This window comes from Gopherus evgoodei, chromosome 4 (assembly GCF_007399415.2).
Source record: "Gopherus evgoodei ecotype Sinaloan lineage chromosome 4, rGopEvg1_v1.p, whole genome shotgun sequence".
NCBI lineage: Eukaryota > Metazoa > Chordata > Testudines > Testudinidae > Gopherus > Gopherus evgoodei.
The window spans coordinates 33742635-33767997 of record NC_044325.1 but is presented as its reverse complement, the minus strand read 5'-3'; the positions used below and the strand labels follow the sequence as shown (position 1 = coordinate 33767997).

General features: G+C 41.2%; 1 protein-coding gene across 5 annotated transcripts in view; it reads right to left on the bottom strand.

The window, feature by feature from the left end:
• Window positions 1-25363, bottom strand: part of TTC7B (tetratricopeptide repeat domain 7B) — a 352148-nt gene that overhangs the window by 87633 nt on the left and 239152 nt on the right. For all 5 annotated transcript variants that reach the window (XM_030558926.1, XM_030558927.1, XM_030558928.1 and 2 more), the window contains one exon: window positions 16361-16501. In XM_030558926.1, coding sequence (XP_030414786.1) covers window positions 16361-16501 — 141 coding nt within the window. The remainder of the gene's footprint in view (window positions 1-16360; window positions 16502-25363) is intronic.

The window sequence follows — 25363 nt, the reverse complement described above, 5'->3', positions numbered from 1 at the left end:
TGCTGATGCACTCTCCCGTGAGAGTTTCCCAGAATCCAGTAGTTAAAAAGTGTTCTTAAAATGTAAAAGTCTGTTAGTTATATACTTAGTAGTATATGTAAAGGTGCATGTGTTGTATTAATCTGTTTATTTTCAAGTTCTAGAAGGAAATTGCCGCCAGTGAGCTTCCCCACTGTCTGCAATTTGGGGGGCGTGTCATAAACAGATAGCTAAGGGTTAATGTCTCTTTCACCTGAAACACCTGACCAGAGAACCAATCAGGAAACCGGATTTTTTCAACTTTGGGAGGAGGGAAGTGGGTGTCTGGGTCTTTTGTCTGTCTGCCTGTTTCCTCTGAGCTGTGGAGAAGTAGTTCTATTTTCTAGTCTTCTGTTTCTAAGTGTAAGGACAAAGAGATCAGATAGTAAGTTCTATGGTTTCTTTTCTTTGGTATTTGCATGAATATAAGTGCTGAAGTGCTTTGATTTGTGTTCTTTTTGAATAAGGCTGTTTATTCAATATTCTTTTAAGCAATTGACCCTGTGTTGTATCATCTTAATACAGAGAAAACATTTGTATTTTTTCTTTCTTTTTTTATATAAAGTTTTCTTTTAAGACCTGTTGGAGTTTTTCTTTACTTCAGGGAAATTAAGTCTGTACTCACCAGGGAATTGGTGGGAGGAAGAAATCAAGGGGAGAGCTGGGTGTTGGATTGCTAGCCTGATTTGGCATTTCCTCGGGGTGAAGAGGAAAGTGCTTTTGTTCCAGGATTGGGAACGGAGAGGGGGAATCACTCTGCGTAGTTTCACAGAGCTTGTGTCTGGGTATCTCTCCAGGAGCATCTGGAGGGGGGAAGGGAAACAGGATTATTTCCCTTTGTTGTGAGACTCAAGGGATTTGGGTCTTGGGGTCCCCAGGGAAGGTTTTTCAGTGGGACCAGAGTGCCCCAAAACACTCTAATTTTTTGGGTGGTGGCAGCAGTACCAGGTCCAAGCTGGTAACTAAGCTTGGAGGTTTTCATGCTAACCCCCAAATTTTGGACGCTAAGGTCCAGAATCTGGGAATAAGGTTATGTCAACAGGGTGACTGATCTCTCTCATCCCCCTGTGATGCAAAAGATGGTTGTCATGTTGTCTGACATTATGAACACATAGTGAGCCTGGATGACCTGTATAAAAACCTTGTAAGCTTCTTGGACTCCCACAGTTTCAGAAAGTTGATATGTATCCTTGTTTCTCAGAGTGTCCAAGTGCTCTGTGCCATATAGTTGTCTATATGGGCTGGGGTGACTGCCTCATGGGAACACGAAGAAGATAATTTTGTCAGTACCGTTTCATATTTTTTTCTTTCATGAGGTCAGGAGGAGGCTTTGACTGTTCCCTTAGAGGGGAATGGTGGACTGATTCCCTGGCAAAATGCACAGGCTCTGTATATCTGGCACAGGTCCCATGTTCTCCAGTATGATCAGTATGTTGGTTCAGGAGGGAGTTGTGGGGGTCCCCAAGGTATGGGGTCCCCACAGCATGGGGTACTGATGGCCCTGAGGCATATGCCAAGGTGGGAATCGGTACGAGGAGACCAATGGACACTGCTTGCAAGAATTCTCAGACTTTGGGTGCACAGAAAATATGCACAGTGGAACACACATAAGAACAAGCACTTGAAGAAGGAGATACATCATTATATCAAGGGTTCTCACAACAAATTTTTTGGTGGCCTCAGAGTGGGGCCATCAACTCCTGCTGGTGACTGCTCTGACAATTTTTCCTAAAATACTTAATTAACTTTAGGAAAAACAAATAACCAAATCATTGTAATTTATTTACGCACTTTTTTTTGCAGACTCAATAATATAACTAACGTACAGTTGTCTCTACTCTTCACTGGATGCGAACAGAATAGATACACAATTAAGGTGCTTTGCATTTTCCTGTCTGTTTTGTTGTTCTTTCTTTTGATTTTTTGGGTTGCCATCTCCCATCAAAAAACCCACCCCAAATAGAAAACCTTCCCAGCTAGTAAGTCTGCTGCTGTGAAAAGTGATATTTGTATGTTCCTTAATATCATTTTCACAGCCTCTCAGCTAGCTAATAAGTCTGCTGTGAAAAATTATATTAACAAACATACAGATATGACTTTTCACAGCAGCAGACTTACTAGCTAGCTGGGAAGTAGTGAAAAGTGATACTTGTGTGTTTGTTAATATCACTTTTCACAGCAAGTCCCAGGACAAATTAAGCCGTAGATGGGGGAGTGGGGAAGCAGCGGAGGTGACAGGGTGGGTTGGGTGTGAGACCCGTGATGGGAGATGGGGTTCAGAGCCTCACATCCGCAGCCTGGAGCCAGGGATCAGAGACTGCTGGAGTTGGAGCCTGGAGCCCTGTGGCCAGAGCTGTGGGTTGGAGCCTGAACACCCACAGGAGGAGCCCACAGACAGAGACTGAAGCCCAAAGTCCTGCCCCCACGTCACCACCACTCCAGACTGAAGCCCAAGCCCCAGTGTCCCTGGGAAGGTTGAGGGAACTCACCTTGCTCCTACAGCACTGTGCCCCACCTGTCTGGAGAGGCGAAGTGGGGCACCATCCCCTGTTGGCAGCTTCAGCCACCAACACTAAAGTGGCACATCCAGGAGCAACAGGGAGGGGGAGGGGCTACTGCTTTGCCCTCCTCTGCCATCACTGTCCAGGAGGCTGCCATGGCTACAAGAAAAATCACTAGTGACCGTATGTGGCCACAGTGGCTGCATTTAAGAAAGGCTGATTTACACTGTTAGTGACTGGGAAAAAAGTCACATACTTTACAACACTGTAGAAGGAACCAGACGCTTTCATGGAATATTTGCTCCATGACTTTAAAAGTCCTAATGCAAGGTTGGAAGAAACCAGAAACATCTGATGGTGCATATTCTAAGAATAGCTGCTAGTTTAGACTGTGAAAGGTGCTAAGTGAAAGTCGTAATTATTAGCAAGTAGCATGCAGAAATTAACCACTTACTTAAAAGTAATTTTTAGCTGCTACCACAATTCTGGACTGAAAGATAAGCATGCAGAGGCTAAGGGTATGTCTACATGGGATTTTGGACTAGAGAGTGTGAACAGCAGTGCACGCTAAAGGGCTATGCTGTATCTCCTCAGTACGGATGCTGTGGGCATGAATTAAAAGATTCCTAGTTCACATTAAAGTGGTCCTCTTCAAACAAGACTACAGTAATGTGAACTAGGAACCTTCTAGTTCATGCCTGCGACAGCCACAATGGAAGTTACAGTACAGTTCTTTGGTGCACACTGCTATTCAGATCCCCATAGTCTGAACTGCAGGGCAGTGTAGATAAGTCCTAGCTTAAAAACTCACACAGTTCAATTTCTGGTACTCACTGCCTGGAGTCAAGTCAGAACCATGCTAGCAATGGGTCCTGAATGATAGGGGCAAGCCAGTGTAGCTTTTGGAAATGGTTTTCTTTTGAACTAACAGATAGTAAAGCAATGGTGGGAGACAGCATGGTTTTATATGGAGAAGCTTGACACCATTAACTAGTAAGTATTCCTGGAACTAATAAGCCATTAATAGAATTAAGGGAACATAAAAAAAAGACAGACTGATGTACCACTTTGAGAGTATACACATGTTGTGTTCTGCATATGTTTTTAATATTTTAAATTCCAGATGACATTCAAAATCTATATTTAAGAATGTATGTAAAGAATGAACTCTTTGTTGGCTGCTGAACAGAATACTTTATTCAAGGCAAACCACTGATCTAATAATCACCCAAGAACCTCAATCCATTATGAGCTGATTCAGTCTGACATCTACAAATAAAGGAGTGAAAACATCTTTGCACCGCAGGAGGAAAAGAAGAGAAGCTATTTTTAATCTAGCTAAGATGGAAATCATTTGTAAGAGGAAAAACACTACTATGCTAAAATCAGTGAGGCAAGTTTAAACAAATCAGCAAAGAATCCCGTGGCACCTTATAGATTAACAGACGTTTTGGAGCATGAGCTTTCGTTGGTGAATACCCACTTCGTCAGATGCACTGACGAAGTGGGTATTCACCCATGAAAGCTCATGCTCCAAAACGTCTGTTAGTCTATAAGGTGCCACAGGATTCGTTGGTGCTTTTACAGATCCAGACTAACACGGCTACCCCTTCGATACTGAAGTTTAAACAAGCCATTCATAAAAGTTTGACAAATAAGTCACCTCACTTGGTAGGAGTTTCCCAAAGAAGAAATGGGGAACTACAGTTTGAAGATGCATGAGCTCAAAAACAAAATGGTGGCTTTGACTTGCAGACTCTCCTCTTGCTCCACCTTGGAGAGAATGCCTCCAAGTTCTTGACTACCTGTCCAAGATGGACGTTTAAGTTTTGCTAAGATTGCTATCATATGATCTTCTTATAATAAAACTTATTGGCAGTATGAACGAATCCAATATACTTTCTGTATTTACTTGTATTTTCACACTTCCTTTAATGCATTTTGTGGCTTTGTAATTAACGTGAACAAAACCTACACTAATGAAATAGAGGAAATTATAAGGGAGTTCAGTCTTCATGTATTTTTCAAAAGAATAATAGCACAGCGTGTTAATTAAAGACCGGTACTGTACTTTCTGTTTCCTTAATTGGGACACACTAAGAAGTGATAAGAAGCATTATCAGATAAAGAGTTCTTCTGATTAACATTCAAGATAAATCAGTGAGTTTCCACCTCTGCAGTGTAACCTTGGAAAGGTATTCAAAGTTTGAGGTTGCCTGATAACAGTGAACACTGAAGATGTGAGGTGGTGGCCATGGGGAGACAAACCTGTGACAACTGCAAATAGAAAGAAGGGAGAGAAAGTGAAGAAGAGATACCAACATATAGGGCAGCTATTTATTTAGACTGAACACAGTAACTCACTCATGGTTCTACCACTGGTGAGTAAAGCTGTCTTTCCTGAACTCATGGCAATTAGAACAACAAATTCCATACTCTCAAGAGCTGTCTCTATCTATATTACAGTCATTAGAAGGCTGAGTTAGTTATAAATGCTTTCACATGTTTTTGCTGTGCTGTGTTTCTATGATTTAACATAAGAACAGGCATACTGAATCAGACCAATGGTCCATCTACGCCAACATCCTGTCTTCTGACAGTGGCCAATGCCAGGTGCTTCAGAGGGAATGAAAAGAATTGGCAAATCACCAACTGATCCAACTCCTGTCATCCACTCCCAGCTTCTGGCAACCAGAGGAAAAGCTGTACATTTTTATATCATATGAATGCAGAAGTTAATGTAATTAAGACAGCTATTTTACTTCCACTAGGGTAAGATAGATAATGCAACACTACTGTACAATGGCTGTTAAAAAGCAGTTTTCAAAACAGTGGCAGTGGTAGCCTCCTCATCAGAAGAAAGTGATTCCCCACACGGTGATCTTTGCTTTTATTTAGAGAATGTGTGCCATACATTAGGTTTAAAATAGGTTTTACAGCAGTCTATTGTTACAGATGGATAATATAAATAACCCTTTCAAGGTATCTTGAAAAAACCTGCCACTCTTTGGCCTTTCACCATGGTTCTCTGACCAAACCTGTTTTCTGACAGTCAATGTACAGGAAATGCTCCTTTCTCAAGATGCAGAACTAAATCTATTTGTTACTATATGTCACAGTTGGAAAGGTAACTTGGCTGCTTGAGAAAAATAATGTACATCACCCTGAAACATTACACAAAATACCAGCCTTACGTGGTGAGTTAAGTAACCTTTATAAAAGAGATGAATTGAAAAGGGCTCAGAGGAGAGCAATACTTTGCAAGAGCTCTGCTCTCTCTTCTCTCTCCTTCATCTACGTTGTAAGGGTGCTCTTTCACTTCCACACCCACACAACTGGAGTGGCTCTGTCTTTTCCTTCTCTCTTCCTACTGGGTGCTCTGGCCTTCCTAGTTGTCTCTTCTCTTTCCCCAATTCTGCTCTTTCTAGTACACCTCTACCCCGATATAACACTGTCCTTGGGAGCCAAAAAAATGTTACCACGTTATAGGTGAAACCATGTTATATCAAACTTGCTTTGCTCCGCCGGAGCATGCAGCCCCGCTGAGTCGGACCGCTGCTTTACCGTGTTATATCCGAACTCGTGTTATATCAGGTCGCATTATATGGGGTAGAGGTGTAACTGTAGTCAGGAGGCAGGGAACTGGCAGACATGGAGATCTGATCACCAGGGTATCTGAAGGAGGGGAACAGGAGGATATGGCCTGTACAGGAATGAATTCCTCTTGGCCACTGAGGAGAGAGTAGCCAAGCCAACTTCACTTGCTTCCTCACTACTCCCACCAATGGGAATAAGAAAAGGGTTCCCCACAGCAGGGAGGACATGGTTCGCATCCACACATTGCGGACCAGTCACTGGTTCTCATTAGGCATTGAGGACTGAATAAGGAGTAATGGATTTAAGCTACAACACTGAAAATTAAGGATGAATACGCAGAAAAATAAACTATGAGTTGAAAAACAAGTTCCAAGGAAGGCTGTGAAAATTATCAGCACTGGAAATATTCAAAGGTAACAGACACTCGCCTGCTTAGCATGGCTTATGAATATTTAAAAAAGTGATGCTATGATGCAAGGGAAGTGACTAGACTATCCCTACAGGCACATTCCAATTCTAAATCTCTGTGTGATTCTCTGGAGGAAAAGTCACCTCTTATTGAACTGTCAGAATTAATAGGAATTCTGAGGAACTTCAAACAAATAAAGTACCATACTAATCGCTAGCACATCTTTTGCTCTTATTCTTTTGTTTTTCTGAAATAATTACTACTTGGCAGCATTGCTACCTAATTACTTCTGCACAATACAATGGTCAATGCAAGACAAGGCTATTTAATATACAAAGAAACACAGCAATACTAAAAATAAACATGATTACTTCTTAATGGCAAAGAACTCCAACAAATTGAAAAAGTTATGCTAAACTCCTACCAACGAACAAGTTAGTGATGTTTGCTAAATGACATGGTGTCTTAGAGACCTTTGATATATGGTTACTTTTTACTGTATGACCAACTGTTACTAAAGGTATTGTTACTAAAGGTATTGTTAATATAGACTACAGTGTATGAATGACAAATATTTAAGCTAGTATACTGATAAGCGTCCTGCAGGATAAATGACCCAAATATAACTTTTAGGCACATATTTATAGATAATGTTTGTGGTTTTGTGTGCTTACATATATATAGTTAGAGGTTAACAGTGTAACCAAATGGTTCCTGTCTATGCTGTATTCTGTGAATTCAGAGACCAAAAGTACATCTTAAGGTTTAAATGAACTGTAAATATAGTGATATCACTGTATTGATCTCTCTCTAAAATGAACAAATCACCTGCAAATGGTGGAAAATATGCAATTGCATTATGTTGATCTGTGTAGTTAATTACCAGTGATGCTTGGGAAATAGGTCTACTTCAGAGTCTTGATGATTGCCTACTGTTCGCCTAAGTCAAACAACTGGGTGGGGAAATTGCATGCAGGGCCATGAATGTAGGGCTGGGGCAGGGGGTTGGATTGCAGGGGTGGTGCGGCAGGGGTCTCAGGGCAGGGGGTTGAAGTGCAGGAGGGGTGTGGCAGGGGGCTAGGAGCCCTCTGCCCCGCCCAGCCCCCAGGGACATGGTGCTGACCACTTCCCGGAGTGGCACAGGGCCCGCAGTGCCATGGGAGTGGCAATCCTGTGGGCCAGATCCAAAGCCCTGACAGGCCGGATCTGGACCGCGGTTCACAGTTTGCTCCCCCCTCCACCCCCGAGCCTAAGGACTCCGAGTTGTCAAGAGAAGGCCTGGAACTGCATTACTGACAATCCTTGAAGCTTTAGGTGAAGCAAATAGTACTGAATACACGATTTTGTTGCCTGACAGGACAAGAATCCTTTCTGCCCTAACCAGATGGAGAATCATTTTAGCAAATACGTAGCCCTGGTGGATAGTTTTCTGCTTCCTAGCAAGACCTCCTGAACCAGGCTAAAACACGTGAGCTCTGAGGGGTTCAGCCATGGAGCTTACAGACCGTGAGATGAAGGAACTTGATGTTCAGATGCTGGAGACGACTGTGATCCTGAGAGATTAGATTTGAAAACCTAGGCAGGGGGATTGGTGTTTCCACCGACAGGTTTAGGAGGGTGGTGAACCAATGCTGATGTTGCCAGGCTGGTACTATCAGGATCAGCCTTACTCTGTCCCTTTAGACCGTTAGGATCTTGTGAATGAGTGGAACAGGCAGGAACTCATAGAAAACATGGTCTTTCCATGGGAGAAGGAATGTGTCCGCCAGCAAGCCCAGGCTGTGATTCTGAAAGGAGGAGAACTGCAGGCACTTCTTGTTGTATTTTCTCGCCAACTGGTCTATCTGGGGAGTCCCTCACCTCTGGAAAATGTCCTTGATGCCAGGTGAGCGAAAAGACCACTCGTGATTGGAGAACGATCTCCTGAGACGATCTGCCAACATGTACTGAGTCCCTGGAAGGTAGGAAGCCTCCAGATGGAGGGAGCAGGTTATGCAGAACTCCCACAGGGGGAGGGCTTCCTGGCATAGGTGAGGAATGCGCTTCACCCTATCTGTTTATACAGGACCTTGTTGTCATGTTGTCTGTAAGCACTGACACGCACTTGCCATCCAAATGAAACTGGAATGCTTGACAAGCAGACAGGCCCAGGGTACAACCATCACAAGAGGGAGATGACCACAGGAAAGGGAAGCGTGATCACCATGTCCAGGCAATCCTGGACAGTATGCGGATACTAGCGAGGCCTGGAGTGGTTTGAGTTGTAACCTTGCGAACTTCACAATATACGTGCAGGACGCCACATGGCTCAGAATTTTCAGGCAGATTTGTGATGTGATGGTAGGTTGCTTTCTGAGGCTCTGAATGATTGACCCTAATGCCGGGACTCTGAATTCCAGCAGGAAGGCTTTGGCCTGGACTGAGTTGAGGATTGCCCCAATGAATTCTGTTCTTTGGCCAGGAACAAGAATCGATTTCTCTGTGGTCACAGGCCCAACCTCTGGAAGGCTGACAGTATTAGCTGGATATGCACCTACACCTGGGCTTTGAACTGAACCCTGATAGGGGCACACCTGTACTCTCTGCTTTCTCAGGAAGGCCGCGACTATTGCCATGTACTTTGTGAAGACAGAAGCGGGGATGGGTGCTGACAGGCCAAATGGTAGTAGTGTGAACTGATGGTGAAGTTGATCCACAACGAATCGGAGGAATCTCCTGTGGTCTTGGAGGATTGAAATGTTTAAGTATGCATTTTTCACGTTGAGGGCAGTATACCAAGGAGGGGATAATGGAGGCCAAGGAGACCATGAGGAACTTCAGTTTCTCCATGAACTAACTGAGGTTTCGCAGGTCCAGGATGGGTCTGAAACTGTCTTTGGCCTTGGGGATCAGGAAATAGTGGAGTAGAACCCCCTCCCCCATAGGAACCTCCTTTACCGCTCCCAGTTGCAGAAGTATTTGCACTTCCTGGAGTAGAAGTTGCTCCTGAGAAGGGTCCTTTAAGAGGGATGGAGAGGCAGGTTGAGAAGGAGGGGAAGAACTGAATTCCAGAGTGTATCTCTACGGGTACGTCTACACTACAGGATAAATTCGAATTAGCTTAAACTGATTTTATAAAACAGATATTATAAAGTCGATTGTGCGCATCTACACTAGGCACATTAATTTGGTGGTGTGCGTCCGTGGTTCGAGGCTAGCGTCGATTTCTGGAGCAGTGCACTGTGGGTAGCTACTGTAAAATAATGAGGCTATAACGTCAATTTGCGTCCACACTAACCCTAAATCGATATAGTAATATCGATTTTAGCGTTACTCCTCTCGTTTTGTAGGAGTATAGAAATCGATTTAAAGAGCCCTTTAAATCGATATAAAGAGCAGTATAGTGTGGACGGGTGCAGCGTTAAATCGATTTAATGCTGTTAAAATCGGTTTAACAGCGTAGTGTGGACCAGGCCTCAGAGTCTTATCATGCGTAGCATCCAGCAGTTTGATATAATATGGGCCCATGCCCAATAAAAGTGGGATAGCCAGTCCACAAAAGTAGGGAAGGTTGGATCCTGGCAAAGAACTGGTATGCCATCCTCAGACATTCCCTAACAGGCCTGCTTGGAGCCGAATGCTTGCCTGGCCAAACCCAATCCATGGGTTGATAAGGGTTGAGTAGGGGGCCTCCCTTCTTGTAGCCCCTACACCGATTTCTACTATAGTCCTGCCTTGGCAGTGACTGGTAGAACCGAAATAGTGGTTGTGGCTTCTTCAAGCCAAGAGCACCTCCTCATCACCATGGCCAAGGCCATGGTCTGTGTGGTGAAGTCAGTCACATCCAGAGACACTTGCAGGGATGCCTTTGCTACTGCCCTGCCTTTCTTGACCAATTTAAACTTCGTCATTGCACCCCAGGAGTTAAAGTTGCATCTGCTAAGGAGCACTTGCTGGTTAGCAATGCAAAGCTGGAGGCCTCCTGTGGCATAGCTGTCTGTCAATCAAAGAGGTCCAGCTTCTTGGCATCCTTAGCTTTAAGGGTAAGCCCCTGCTGCCCCTGCCATTTGCACTTGTTTGTTGCTGAGAAAACCAGAGACCCAGGGACCAGGGCATATTGGTACTAAAATCCTTTTGGGAGAACAAAGTTCTTGTGTTGCACACTTTTTGTCGTAGGCTGTAAGAGTCTGGAATCTGCCAGAGCGTCTTGACATGTTCTAAGATGGCAGAATTTAGTGGCAGGACCACCTGAGAAGGACCCAAAGGTGCCAAAATGTCCACTAGGGCATGGGAGAGCTCAGAAATTTTCTTCACCTGGACTCACAGGTTCTGTGCTATCCATCTCAACAATTCTTGGTGAATCCTGTGGTCATCCTGTATTGGTGCCACCAAGATACCTGTGAGCGTTGGCTTGCTAAACCCAGGGTTGTGAGTTCAATCCTTGAGGGGGCCATTTGGGGATTGGTCTTGCTTTGAGCAGTGGGTTGGACTAGATGATCTCTTGAGGTCCCTTCCAACCCTAATGATCTATGACTTCTAACTGCCTCATCTGGAGAGGAGGAAGAGGATTCCAGAACCAGTACATTGCTCTTGGCCATCCACTCCTGACAGGTCCTGTGGTGCTGGTCCCTGATGTGAGGTACCAGGCTCAGTATTTTGGTCCTGCCCCTGCAATACTAGAGGAGGAGGCGGCGGCAACAGGGCTCTAGTTTCCGATGTCATCAAGTATGACATCCTTGACTGGGGTCCTTGGGACTGATGGAAAGCACTCCACAAAGTCCCAAAGGGCCATTTACAGGCATCTGCCACTGTGCTGGCCAGACCGCAGGAGACAACCCCTGGCTCATGTCCTCCATCCAGGACCGATGGTCCGAGTGGTGCCGACTCCTGCTCTGAGGATTCACTCCCCAGAAGACCATGGGGGTGTGATGCTGACAAGTGGTGCTGGGATGGAGGCAGCCAATGCTGCTGCATCATTGCTGGCTTTCCTTTCAACGGCACCCAGAGCCTCGGTACCATAGCTGGCTTTGCCTCCGGTGCTGGCTCACATCTAATTGGCAACAGTGGCACTGGGAGGGACATCATATCCTGTGCCACCTGGAATATGTCTGGCATAGATGGGAGCGCCAGTCCCACACTCCTATGGCTCTCCCTTTAGGGAGAGTCCAATGGCATTGGACTCAACGGCTCCCTCCCTGGGGTCAGAGTCAACAGTGCCACAGCAGCAGTCATTGACCCTTGTGTGGTTCTCACTCTGCCATAGTCCTTCTGACTGGTGGTGTCAAACAGATAGTCAAGGGTTAATAGAACAGAAGTACTTCATCTCTCTTTTGCCTGTAAAGGGTTAAGTTCAGTGAGCCTGGCTGTCACCTGACCAGAGAACCAATCAGGAGACAGGATACTTTCAAATCTTGAGGGAGGGAAGTTTTTTGTGTGCGCTGTTAGTTTTTGGTTGTTGTTCACTTTGGGGGCTCAGAGGGACCAGACGTACAACCAGGTTTCTCTCTAATCTCTCCGATACAGGCTCTTATAAGTTCAGAATAGTGAGTACTAGGTACATAAAGTGAGTTAGGTCTATGGTTGTTTTCTTTATTTGCAAATGTGTATTTGGCTGGGAGGAGTTCAAACGTGTATTTGGCTGGAGAGAGTTCAAATTTGTATTTTGCTTAAAGGATTTTAATTTGTACTTGTATACTGAGGCTGGGAGGGTATTCCCAGTGTCCATAGCTGAAAGACCCTGTACCTATTCCATCTTAAATTTACAAAGATAATTTTTACTGTTCTTTCTTTCTTTAATTAAAAGCTTTTATTGTTTAAGAACCTGATTGTTTTTTTTATTCTGGTGAGACCCCAGGGGACTGGGTCTGGATCCACCAGGGAATTGGTGGGGAGAAAGGAGGGAAGGGAGAGAGAAAGGTTAATTCTCTCACTGGCCACGTCCACACTACAGAGTAAAATCGAAATTAATAAAATCGATTTTATAAAACAGATTTTATAAAATTGATTTTACGCGTCCACACTAGGGCACATTACTTCGGTGGTGTGCGTCCATGGTTCCAGGCTACCATCGATTTCCGGAGTGGTGTACTCTGGGTAGCTCAGTAAAAGAATGGGACCAATAACTTCGATTTCCGTCCATACTAACCCTAAATCGATTTAGTAATATCGATTTTAGGGTTACTCCTTTCGTTTAGCTGGAGTACAGAAATCGATTTTAAGAACTCTTAAAATCGATTTTAAGTGCCTTGCAGTGTGGACGGGTCCAGCGTTAAATCAATTTAACGCTGTTTAAATCGATTTAACGCTGTAGTGTGGACCTGGCCTCTGTGTTAGGATTACTTTCTCTCTCAGGGACAGTCTGGGAGGGGGAGAGAGAAGGAGGGGGGAAGGTAAATTTTCCTCTCTGTTTTAAGATTCAAGGAGTTTGAATCACAGTAATCTTCCAGGGTAACCCAGAGAGAGGAAGCCTGGGAGAGGCAACAGTGAGGGAAAGGGTTTACTTTCCTTGTGTTAAGATCCAGAGGGACTGGGTCTTGGGGGTCCCCGGGCAAGGTTATGGGGGGGACCAGAGTGTACCAGGCACTGGAATTCCTGGTTGGTGGCAGCACTACAAATACTACGCTGGTAATTGAGCTTAGAGAAATTCATGCTGGTACCCCATCTTTTGGACACTAAGGTTCAGAGTGGGGGTTTATACCATGACAGGTGGGCTTTGGGGTAGGGGAGTGAGTGTCCCCTGCCTGGTTTTGTGCTGCTTCTTATGCAGTACTAGTGAACAGAAGTGGTGCCACGTGCTCTCCTGTGCTGACCTCCTTTGTACCAGCAACCTGTGGTGGTGCCGGGAGTCATGTGAAACCAGCAAGGAATCTCTCCTTGGTGCCAGAGAGGTTGGGCTGCAGTGCTGGTCCCTCACAGAAGCAAGTGTACTCCTCACAGAGGCAGAGGTGCTTGGTGCTGAGTCATGGTGACTTGGCTTTGAGGGATGAAGAGCCGCTTCCATCAGGAGGAACTTAAATCTCTCTGTGATGCGTTGGATCACAGAAACCCCCTTGGGGCTGCCAACTAATGTGCTAAGACTACTTCTACCCCTGCCAGCTTGGGACTCCAGCACCCTGTCTCGTTGAGCCAGACATGCCAGTCTGCTCCAACGCAGACCCAGGGTCTGAACCATGTGCCCCAAAGCTGCAGACTTAACTGAAAGCAACTTAAGAAGCGTTCCTGTCTAACACTTAGATGTCCAACTCCCATTGGGGTCCAACCCCCAAATAAATCTGTTTTACCTTGTATAAAGCTTATACAGGATAAACTCATAAATTGTTCGCCCTTTATAACACTGATAGAGAGATATGCACAGCTGTGGATTCCAGTTCAGGTGACATGATCACATGTCACTATGAGACTTCATTACCCACTTGAAAGCACACACATATATAGGAAAACTTCCAAGTAAAACAGAGCCATCTACAGACAATTGTCCTGGTTAATGGAAGCCATCAAGATTCCAAATCACCATTAATGGCCCATACTTTTCATAATTACAATAGGCCCTCAGAATTATATTTCATATTTCTAGTTTCAGATACAAGAGTGATACATTCATACAAATAGGATGAACACACTCAGTAGATTATAAGCTTTGTAATGATATCTTACAAGAGATTGGCATATTCCAGTTACATTATATTCACTCTCATTAGCATATTTTCATAAAATCATATAGCGTGCAACATCACACTCTGGTACTTTCTTTTTGGGTCTGGGGCTTGAAACCTCTACAAATCCTGTAACGATCACGCAGTTGGGATTTGCCCAAACACTTGGGGATCACTGATAGGCATAGGCTTGTGGTGAGCCTTGAATGGCTTAAACCCCAGAGACTGAGGCATTCCCTGGTGCTGGGCAGGAGAGAACCCTGATAAGCGGGGTTCTACTCTATACTAGCAACTAGTAACTTCTGCAAACACTAATTACTAAAATTTTTAGAACTACTTACAGGAAAATATACAAGTCCACTGGGGAGAGTACTTGCAAAGCAAGAACAAGCAGTTCCAGCGACTGTCACAGGCAGAAAGAAGGAATTGAGGGGGTGGCAGGTCCCTTTATACAACGCCATGAGGGTGTGACTCCAGGGGGCACCAGAACCGACCCAACAGATACTACTGAGGGAAAAGCCTTCTGGCGACTGTGCACACACACCTACATGGGAATGGACATGAGCAAGCACCCAAAGAACCACTTTTCAAATTGAATATTTTTAAAAGAATGATTAGAACACTGTTTTCACATAAATCATTATGCAATGCACTATTACCATCCACTGCCATCAGTGACACTCTCTGACTTAGAGTTTGGTGCAAAGCTTCAAGCCACTCTTGGGCACAAACTCCATTCCAGATCATTCACCAGTTAGGAAAATGCTACCACACATCCCAACAGGCAAACCAAGAAATGGAGACACCAGAAGCCCACTATCACTTTTACACTGGATGGGTGTCACAAAAGCAAAATGATACTGGTTTACTCCAGTGACATTGTTGTCAAGTTTTTATACAGTGCTAATGTTTTTTCTTCCAGCTGCAGTTGTAATATCTGACATTTCTGTAAATGCCTGCTCCTCTCCATGGGAAATAAGGCATCTATGTTCCATGCTATTAGCTTCTCAAGAAGCTTCAGACACCATAACACCTACAAAGGGGACAGTGGTACCGCTCTATTAGTCTGCAAAGTTCTGATCCACCATTTAGCAATCCTACTATAAAACTGCTGCCCTATCTTACGTATGAATCAAGTGCTTTCTATTTAAGTGTTCCCATTCCTTTGCTTGCCTAAATACCAGGATCCAAATTTTCCCCTTTTTAAAAAACAAAAGTTCAGTAATTTAAGTATAAAAAGTTAATAACCAACTAGCCAGTACCAGCAAGCACTTCACATTGTCAGCTCAGAGGCCTAGTTCAAGTTTTGGGCCCAATCTATTGCTTGCTTTGCCACAGGACTCCATCTACCTCCATTCAAACTTTTTGAAAGGAGCATAAACAAATGTGCAACTTATGTACTTTATTGAAATACTAAATACCATGTTTACAGCACTACTTTGAACACGTGCCTTTCAGATCTAGTCCACAATGATTATGATGTGTCTGCCAGTAGCTTTAATAAATACTGTCCTGCCTCCCTTTGTAACAGAAGCACTTGCATATATTAGACGTATCTGAATTTTTGCACATGGAAAACAGCAGAAACCTATCCATCCCCCTCCCCTCTTTTTTTTTTTTTTAAAAAGCAGTCTCTCCTTTTTTTTAACCTACACATCCAATGAATATATTTTGGAAGATCATCTTTAATTATTGTGCCCCTTTATGCAGAGTGATATAAGCAACTCACATTAAAACTATATTTCTATGGTTAAGTTCAGCAAACTATGATATGCATTATTTGTATTATTAGGACCCCAAGACTATTAAACATTCTTATGGTGATTGACGTTTAGTTAAAAAGTTCCACAAAAACACAGCAACCCTTAATTCTCAAGGACAATTTTGCCAAATAAGAAATTTTAGAAATCCATGACTTAATGCAGTCTAAATTGTAGTTAGAAAATGCAACAACACTGTGACAAGGTTATTAAATTAAAAACTAAATGCTATCCTTATTGACCACTGTTTAATTTATAAAACATATAGTGTTCTTTCTTGAAATTCAACAAAATGCCACACTTTGAAAAAGTGTCCTTAAAAGCTCCAAGTTCAGTTGACAAATTATAATAGAGTCTGACCTGCTGAATGAAATGAATACAGATTCCTGGTTGCTTCATAGGTTAGTGAATAGGAATAAAAAAGTTGTTTCTGTTTTCCAGTACCTGCATGAAGCCAGATTTGAGCCAGAGTCATCCAAGGATGCAGAGGACCTTGCTTAGGAGCACTGCTCTGCAAAGATGAAGCAACCTCAGATAGTGCCTGCTCCACTCTGGAGGCTGCTATTGACGTTGCATGGACTGAACCTGTAGAAGTAATAAAAAAAAATTACATCAGTGTGTAGAGATGGGAGGGGAAGAAAGGAAGACAAAAAATGTTCACAAAGGCTGGTTTAAATACTACACCTTAACCCTTTCCATAACACAGGCTTCACCAAAAAAGCTAACTTGGGTCTTAACTTCTGGATGTTTGCTGTCAGTTTTTTTCTGACGTAAAATGCACAAATGTGAGTGAATGTACACTAAAATCATGTTATGATTTTACTAGCAGCAATGTTTGATGCCAAACTGAGTAGCCACTGTGAACACTGAAGATTTAACTCAGCATTTCATTTATGATTATAAATGATTCAAAGAAGGTTTGTGATGGCACTATATGCTGTAACCTTTATGCTGCTGCATGCACTTTGATGTTAGTAATTTCAATGTCTTTTCACAGAGTGCAATTAGATGTCTATTTAAAGGCTAATAATAGATTGCAAAAAAGAAAGACAGAACTAAAATATATAGGCTGAGCACAATGTGCCCCTGCATGGATACACGATTAAATTGCATGGGATTTAAACTTTAGCTAATCAACAATGTTGAAGAAAATGTTTAGCAGCCTAATAATTCCTTGCAGGAAGAATATCTTGAAAATGCTGAATGGAATGGATTAGTCTCTCAAAATAAAGCTTTTCTGAGTGATATTAAAATTCAGTCTGAAATAGTATCTCTTTTCCAGTAAATGAAAAATGAAACAGGTTTTCCACCAATTCAGTATATATGCTACCCTCATGATAAATTAAATATATGTATTAAATATTTAACTGTCAGCAGAGAATCTTTAGCACTGATGTTTTTCTATCCAGACCATAAACATTTTAAGTTATAGTTCTCACTGTGATTTTAAATACTTACAAATCCACTGTAAATTTGTTCTGTAATTTCAAATTGTATTTGAGGCTCACTGGGCTTGATTAAAGAAGAAGAAATTTTACACTGCTTACAGAGATAGGAAAACAGGAACACAGGAAATGTCAGACTGGATCAGACCAAAGGTTCACCTAGTCCAGTATCCTGCCTCTCATAATTACCAGCAGCAGATGCTTTACAGAAAGATGTTAAACTGATTACCACAGAAGTCAAAGACATAAGCTTAGTGATTGCTTGCCTAAAACTGCGAACAGTAAATGTGAGCTGGTCACATGACTGTTGACATTACAGGCTTCACAAGAGAAGAGACACAATATGGATGGCTTTCAGCAAACTGCTGCAGTTTGATATAGTAACATCAGAGTACACTTACAGTGGAGGAGGTCGTGAATGCAGATACATATTACATAATTTATCCCAATGCTTCTCTTGTCTACTGTCCCCTCCCCCAGACTATGATGGTGTCAGCTTCCCAATCAATTTGGGAAATGCTGATGTGTGTATTTTATTATTTGCACTGGAGAGAGAAATTTGTCACTATGTTTGAAAAGTCCTGTCAAGGCTATAAAAGCAGTGATTCCATTCATTTCAGGATCCAGTTTTAAAGATGACAAGCTCCACAATCAACAGCAGAGACTCATGCTCTCTCCCAGCAGTAAGGGGCTCAGAGAATTTTCTTAGTTAAAAAGTGTAAAGGATATCTGATGCGATCTGTGCAGTGGCTCAGTAACAGAGTAGAAGCCTTTGCTACTCCCAGTGCTGACATGGTCTGTTGTAAATGGTTAAGAAGGAGAATCAACCTCAGGTCTCTTGAAGAACTGTTAGGAAAGGGATGGCTCCTTGATACAAAGAAAAGCTGAGGAAATGAGAAAGTCGTAGACCATTATCCAACTCTTCACTTGTAATAATACAAAGCTTCAGCAGGGAGGAGGAGACCCCTAGCAGGAGGCTGGTTGTACAGTGGGAACCATGTAATCTTAACAGGAGTAAAAATTTTCCAGTATGCAAACTAATGTTTTGGTACCTTCTAAATAGGCCAAAATTTCTTCCATTTAGCATATATATTATTCAGATTGCACATCCCTAGTATCTAGGTCTAAAGTCAGAAAAACAATGGAATGTAAACAGTTTACAATAGTAATTCTGTAAGTGCATAAATCCACATACAGTGTAACAGTAACCTGGTGGTAAAACTTATTCGAGCAGAGGATAGTTCTATAGGATAATAAGCAACTATACCAAAGTTAAAACAGCTTATTTAAGAACATAAAAATGGCCATGAGGGTTCAAGACCAGTGATCCATCTAGCCCAGTATCCTATCTGCCAACAGAAGCCAATGCCAGATGCTTCAAAGGGAATGAAAAGAACAGGGTAATTTACCCATTGATCCATCCCTGTTGTCCAGTCCGAGCTTCTAGTAGTCAGACATTTAGGACATCTAGGGCATTTAGGAAACCCTGACCATCCTGACTAACAGCCATCAACAGACTTATCCTCCACAAATTTATCTAATTCTTTTTTGAATCCAGTTATGCCCTAAGCTGTTCTATACTCCTAATCTTTCTGTTGCATGTATCTGTATGTTTTCCAATTCTAATTTTGAGATGGGGCACCAGAACTGCACATAGTTTTCAAGGTGTGCAAGTACCAGGGATTTATATAGTGACATAATATTTTCTGTCTTATTATCTATCCCTTTGTTAATGGTGTCTACCATTTTGTTAGATTTTTAGATCTGCAGCACACTGAGCAGATGTTTTCAGAAAATTATCCATGATGACTTCAAGAGTTCTTTTTTGAGTGGTAATAGCTTATTCAGAACCCACCAATTTGTACAGATATTTGGGATTATGTTTTCCAGTGTGTATTACTTTGTACTTAACAACACTGAATTTAATTTGCCATTTTGTTGCCCAGTCACCCAGTTTTGAGAGAGGGATAGCCTCTAATGCAGCCTTTGGCAGTCCCTGTATTTTGTGGGTCTTTAGACAACACTACCACTGGAGCTTCATCATGCCTGGGCTATGCCTTTTTATAGTTTTTTCAGTCATCAAATCAAGCATCCTGACCATGTGTCACTCTCATCCCCGGAAATCTAACCCCACAATATTTCATGCTTCTCTGGTATCACTACAATTCATTAGCATTTCGCTCACTCATGGCTCTTCCAGCGGAAATGCATGGTACACAGTTTCTTAAAAGCTCTTCTGTGGACAACTGGGAGCAGTTCTCTTAAAAGCAGAGTTTTGAGTGCCCAAAGTTCACTCTGCCTTCCTTCTAGTTTCTTCAGAAGTTTTCTTATTTAAAATCCAGTTTTCTTGCCCTACATCTCACACTTGCTATGGTGATAAATGCCTACATTTTGGCTTCCCGTTCCACTCTACCGCACACTCACTCTGCTCTTTCCCCAGCATCACACAGATCTCTCCTAGTTTTATTTGTATGGTTATAGACCCTCAGCCAATCACATTCCTTTGCCAGTTGCTTAGCTCTCTCCAGCAAGGTTTTGTCGCTGCATTTCACTCAATTTTTATCCCCCTTCCATCCCCAAAAGGTGCTATGGCAGTTTTACTCTCATTGCTTCGACCAGGAAAAAAAAAATAAAAAAATAAAAAAATTATATATATATTTCTGTATTCTTTAATCCCTACCTACCCCATCAGAATTCATTGTAGAGGCCAACTTGTGTCTCAGCTGAATATGCTGTAAAAACACTCCATTATCTCTTCATCAGAAAACATAACCCATACAGAGAACCTGTTGGACAACTGCTAAAATCAGGATTTAAGCATGAACGTTGTGAAGAACTGAAGAAGGATTTTGTTCCCTTAAAACAGAAACTGAAGGTTCTTTTGAACTCAAATGTCTGAAAAAGGCATGAGAGGCCTGGGAAAGAAAACTAGTTATAATACATCAGCATAATGGCTCTCTGTTATCACCTTTGGCTTGTTTGATTTTACTTTTACTAGGGTTTATCTTTGATACTAAAATTGTCTCAATGGCTGGAAGTTTTTGAAAGTTCAAGAACTCACATATTTAGTTACCACCTGAATAACATCTGGAAATAGCAATTATCTCACACATGGTAAAATGATCTGTGAGATTTGCTGTCTAACTTTTTATTTCATGGCACATTTTTGTTGAGAAATATTTTGCTTTACTTCCAAGTTACCTTTTGCAATTGCTATTCGGGATTTATGAAGAGAGAATTTTTGTCATTAAACCAACATTTTATTAGTTTACAATCAGCCTTTGCTTGTTTGAACGTTTTAATCAATACACTTTTAATTCAATAGGAGACTTTATCTGTCATAATGTGAACAAATTACCAAGGAAACCTGACATTGTGACCAGATGGTTACTGAACCGTCAGCATTTTTACTGGCATTTGCTCTGAGAAGTCCTTTACATCTCAAAGACTTGCTTATTGCCTGATTTCAGCAAATACAGCAACGCCCTAAATTTACAGATTACCTCTAAAATCTTCTTTTAGATTATCTAAAATTCCATCTTGTCCTGAAGCCTAGATGTTCATAAGCATCACTATCTAAAAGAAAATTATGATAAAATCCATGTCTTTCCTAGTAATTTTCTTGGTAATTTCTAAATAAATTTCAACATTAAATACTTGATTTAATGAAAGTCTGTCATATATTCTTGCTCTCATCGCAGAAGAGGAAAGTTGCTTTATAAATCAAATGTAATGGAACAATGTCTTATTCAAAGCAAGAGAAATCTGAATTCAACAGAAACACTCAGGCAGGATGAAGAACACTTCCAATTTCACATGCACAAAAAGCAGGCATTAAAGCATTTAAAAATACTAATGGTGTAACATGCACTGGATTGTGTGCTAATGCAAGCAAACACATTTTGTGTAAAAAGACAGTACCTTCTGCAGGGCTACATAAAGCAGATGTTCCAATTGAAATTTATATTCTTCCTACTGAATATTCACAAGGCACGCGAGACACTTTTCCTCACACAGAAGTTGCAATGTTAATTATCAGTTTGGGCAGAAGAACATTTCAAGAAAGCCAAATCTGGGCAATAAGATTTAGCATACCCTCTCCTTTAGTTCCCTGAATAACACTATCTGCAATGAGACAAGGTGGGTGAGGTAATATCTTCTAATGGACCAACTTCTGTTGGTGAGAGAGACAAGCTTTCAGGCTTAGAGAGAGCTCTTCTTCAGATCTTCACAGGTCTATCTGCACTGAACAGACACCATATTTGCAGCGAAATATGTACAGCTCTCCCAAATTCTCCTTCCCCCCTACCCCTTAGTTAAAAAAAGTATCTTCCACTACTTATGCCACAATTTTCTATAGGCTAAGCATAAAATAATATTAAAATATATCTGATGGTAGCAATCTCAAGATTGCAAAAAATATGTTTTGTATCTTGGATAATTTGTCTAACTTTAAACAGATATTTACTGAACTATGTTCTTTATTTTATTCTCTTTATTGAGGTTTTTAGCTCTCCTCTGACAATCACTATTTCAGGTAGTGGAACACCTCTCAGAAAAGAAAGCAATGTCCCACTGTGAATTGCACTAGAAATCAAATTAACAGTAGCAACTTACATATTAGACCACCGTAATGCTTACTAACAGTGGTGGCTTAAGAACTTTAATAATAAAAATTATCGGTGACTGACCATTATTCTATATAAGACCTTCTTGAAATACCTTCTATTTGCAGCCCTCCAGAAATGAATACTGCCTCCTTAATAATTAAATTCACATGTTGGTTGAGTGCATTCAGATTTTGTAAGATTACGGCCCTCAGAGTGACTGAATGGGTAAACAGCATCAGCTGCACTTTACACATTGTAACAAACTTCCACTATTGATAAACAATATTTACATTTTGTGGTGAAGAAATTCGTGATTTTTAAGTCATTTAGAAATTAAATGTAGACCTGTATACCGAATACTACTTACAAACTGAAAAAAGGGAGTAAAAACCATGAAAGTAAGCATCTGGTGGATTACCTTTGAACAACAGATCAAATCACAAATTAAAATCTTAATTAAAAAAAGACAAAATATAAAAACTAAATACTCCAAGAAAACAAAAAGACTTCTGATAATCTTCAAACTGAAAATCAGGTTTACTGTTTTCAGCTTTCAATAAAGGTTTTGAAAAAGAGGGTGTGTTACAACTTCTGAAATCATTTTGGTTTTCACCAGTACAGGATGGTGAACTAAACATTTGTGATGTGTATTTTGTTTCTATTACAGGAAGATGTAGAGTTGAATAAAATAAGCAGCCCACAACCTTCAGCCCTGAAATTTATACCAAGAAGCTACAAGGATCTGGACTAAATTTTTATTCATATAGCATAGAGGGGAAAAATACCCAATGCTTTGAATCTCACCAATTATTTACACTTTAGATAAGAATCTGACATTCTGCTTTTATGACCTACACATCATCACGTACATTTCCCTCACATCATCATGCAACCTAAAAAACTCTTTTCCTTATCAATACTGTAGCTTTTATTGGAAATGGAAAACTCAGACTTTATACCACTTAGTCTGTGTTTGCACTTCTGCATTTTCTCATTATGGAGAATGAGAACTGCTGGTGACTCATTGCTCCACAAAGAACAAACGAACAATCTAATGCTGCATGGGATGTACCACTTTATAGCAGTATGCCCTGTGGAAACACAATGCAAAACCTACAACACTTTCCTAATTAATCAAGTATTGAAGTGCTACAAAATGGAACACAGCCCTCAACTTCTTAAGCCTTTGTATCTAAGTACCCTGAAGTTTAAAGAAACATTCATGCTTCCATAGATTTGAACATTTAAAATATCAAGGAGGGTGGTCACTGACCAATACCAAAACTGAACTTCAGAACACTGGATTATTGTGATTTAGCAGTGAAACCAAATAGTACTATACCTAAGGCTAACAGTAAGGGTCAGGAATATTAGTAGTAAGCAAATATAAACTGAGAAAAATGTTTGGAAAGTTATTTTAAACAAGAGGTTACAACACCAATACCAGATTTATTTTGGTAGTACCACCAGATTTATTTTGATAATTTTGTAGAGTTTTTAAGTGAGAGGAGAATCAGGCTTACAATGGGTTTACAGTAGCAGAACTCAACTGATTACAGTTCAGTAAGACAGATCAATAGGCCTTTGCAATATGCAAAACAAACAAAATAAATACAAATTATTTGATGCATTTTGCCTCCTTGGTGCAAGATTTCAGAAAAAGATAGTTGTTATAAATTATAGTTATTATAGTTGTTAATGAAGGATCCAACAACGCAAAATAAATTATTACAAATTATGGATGAGAAAGGCAAACCTCGTAGATAGTTATATTCCTATGAGACAAAGGGTACCAGTAACTGAACTGACTATTCCACGTTCAACACCAGATATGCTTTATTGCAACACATAACAGGTACTCTAAAACAACATTGATTGATAATCCCTTTCTCCTCCTATCTATTACATTGTGCCACATCCAGGAGTTTGAGATACTAATCTATTCAAAACTGTAAAGCTTTACGCACTCCAATATTACCTATTAAAATCTTCTCATACACCAGTAATATTTGTCTATTTAATATTTCCCCCACACTAGTTAACTAAGAGCATCTGACCAGACAGGCTCCAGTTGCACCTAATGTTTTGAAGTTTAAAATCGTTAAAATGGAAACACTGTTTATCAGTTATGGAGATTATCAGAAAACTAAACAAAGAGCAAATTAACACGCCTATCAGGAAGAGATAATCAGTTTACAGAGAGGAGGTGTGTGGGGCCCAGGAACATGGCTGCAGTCTGGATAGGCTGCATGGGGCCATGCAAAGGTATCAGATTTGGGATGAGGGTGAGAAGGTTGAGAAGATATAAACAGATGAAGAGGAGATTCTGTTCTTGAGAGAGATGAGGCGGAAGTATCGGTAGCTAAAAAAAATGAAAAAAAAATTGATAAAAGAAAAAAGATCCAAGAACAGGTTTTAATGGATTCCAAAAAGAAAATGATATAATGCACAGCATTTATTCCACTATTCATAATATGAAGATGGTTTCTGCAGCAAACAAGTATTCATTTTTCTTTAAACAACTTTACAGAGTCCATTATCTTGTATGATATTCAAAGACAAGGATCTTTATGTACAAGAAAACCAGAAAACTAGATTTAATCAAAATCAATTAATTTGGAAAGCAAATTTTCTTTAATATGCTCTAAACTCATTTTATTTGAGGAAAAACAAAGTTCTAGACAACGTGGTTTAAAACCAGCTACTAATTTTATTTTCTATTATGTTAGTCCAAAAATAAGTGAGCTAAGAGCTTTATCATCACATAATAAAACAAGTACAATAGAACCTCAGAGTTATGAACACCAGAGTTATGAACTCACCAGTGAACCTCTGGCCCCTTCTCCGGTAACAAAAAGTTCAACTAACAAGAAGTTTCCAATCCCTCTGTTCAATCTGTCACCCTTGGTCCTGGGTCCCATGGTTCATATACCCTTTATTCGAACTCCCAGTCATCAATCCCCCTTCTCACAAGTTTTCTATCACCTTACCAATGGGGTTAATAGAGGAACCCATGCCCAGGGTTCCAGTCTAGGGACCTTAAGACAGGCAGTCAAGTTTCAATCCCTCAAACTACTTACTGTCACCTCCCTGGACTTCTTCCTACCAACCCTGTAAGCAGACCTCTCCTACAGCTTAAGTTCACCCTTCTCGCAAGGCTAGGACCTCCAGGGCTCTCCCCTGGAATCCCCCAATAAATCCTAGAATAAAAGTATAAACAAACCCACTCCTTGGGCTTCACCTTTCAACCTCTCTTGGTCCGTAAGTGAATACATCTGAGGGATTTTCCACACACTGGACTGACTGCAGAGCTTCTACCATTCTCCCTGCAGACTTTTTTCTACTACAAACTTTCCTCTCTTTCTACTAACCCTGAGCTCCTCCCTGCCCAA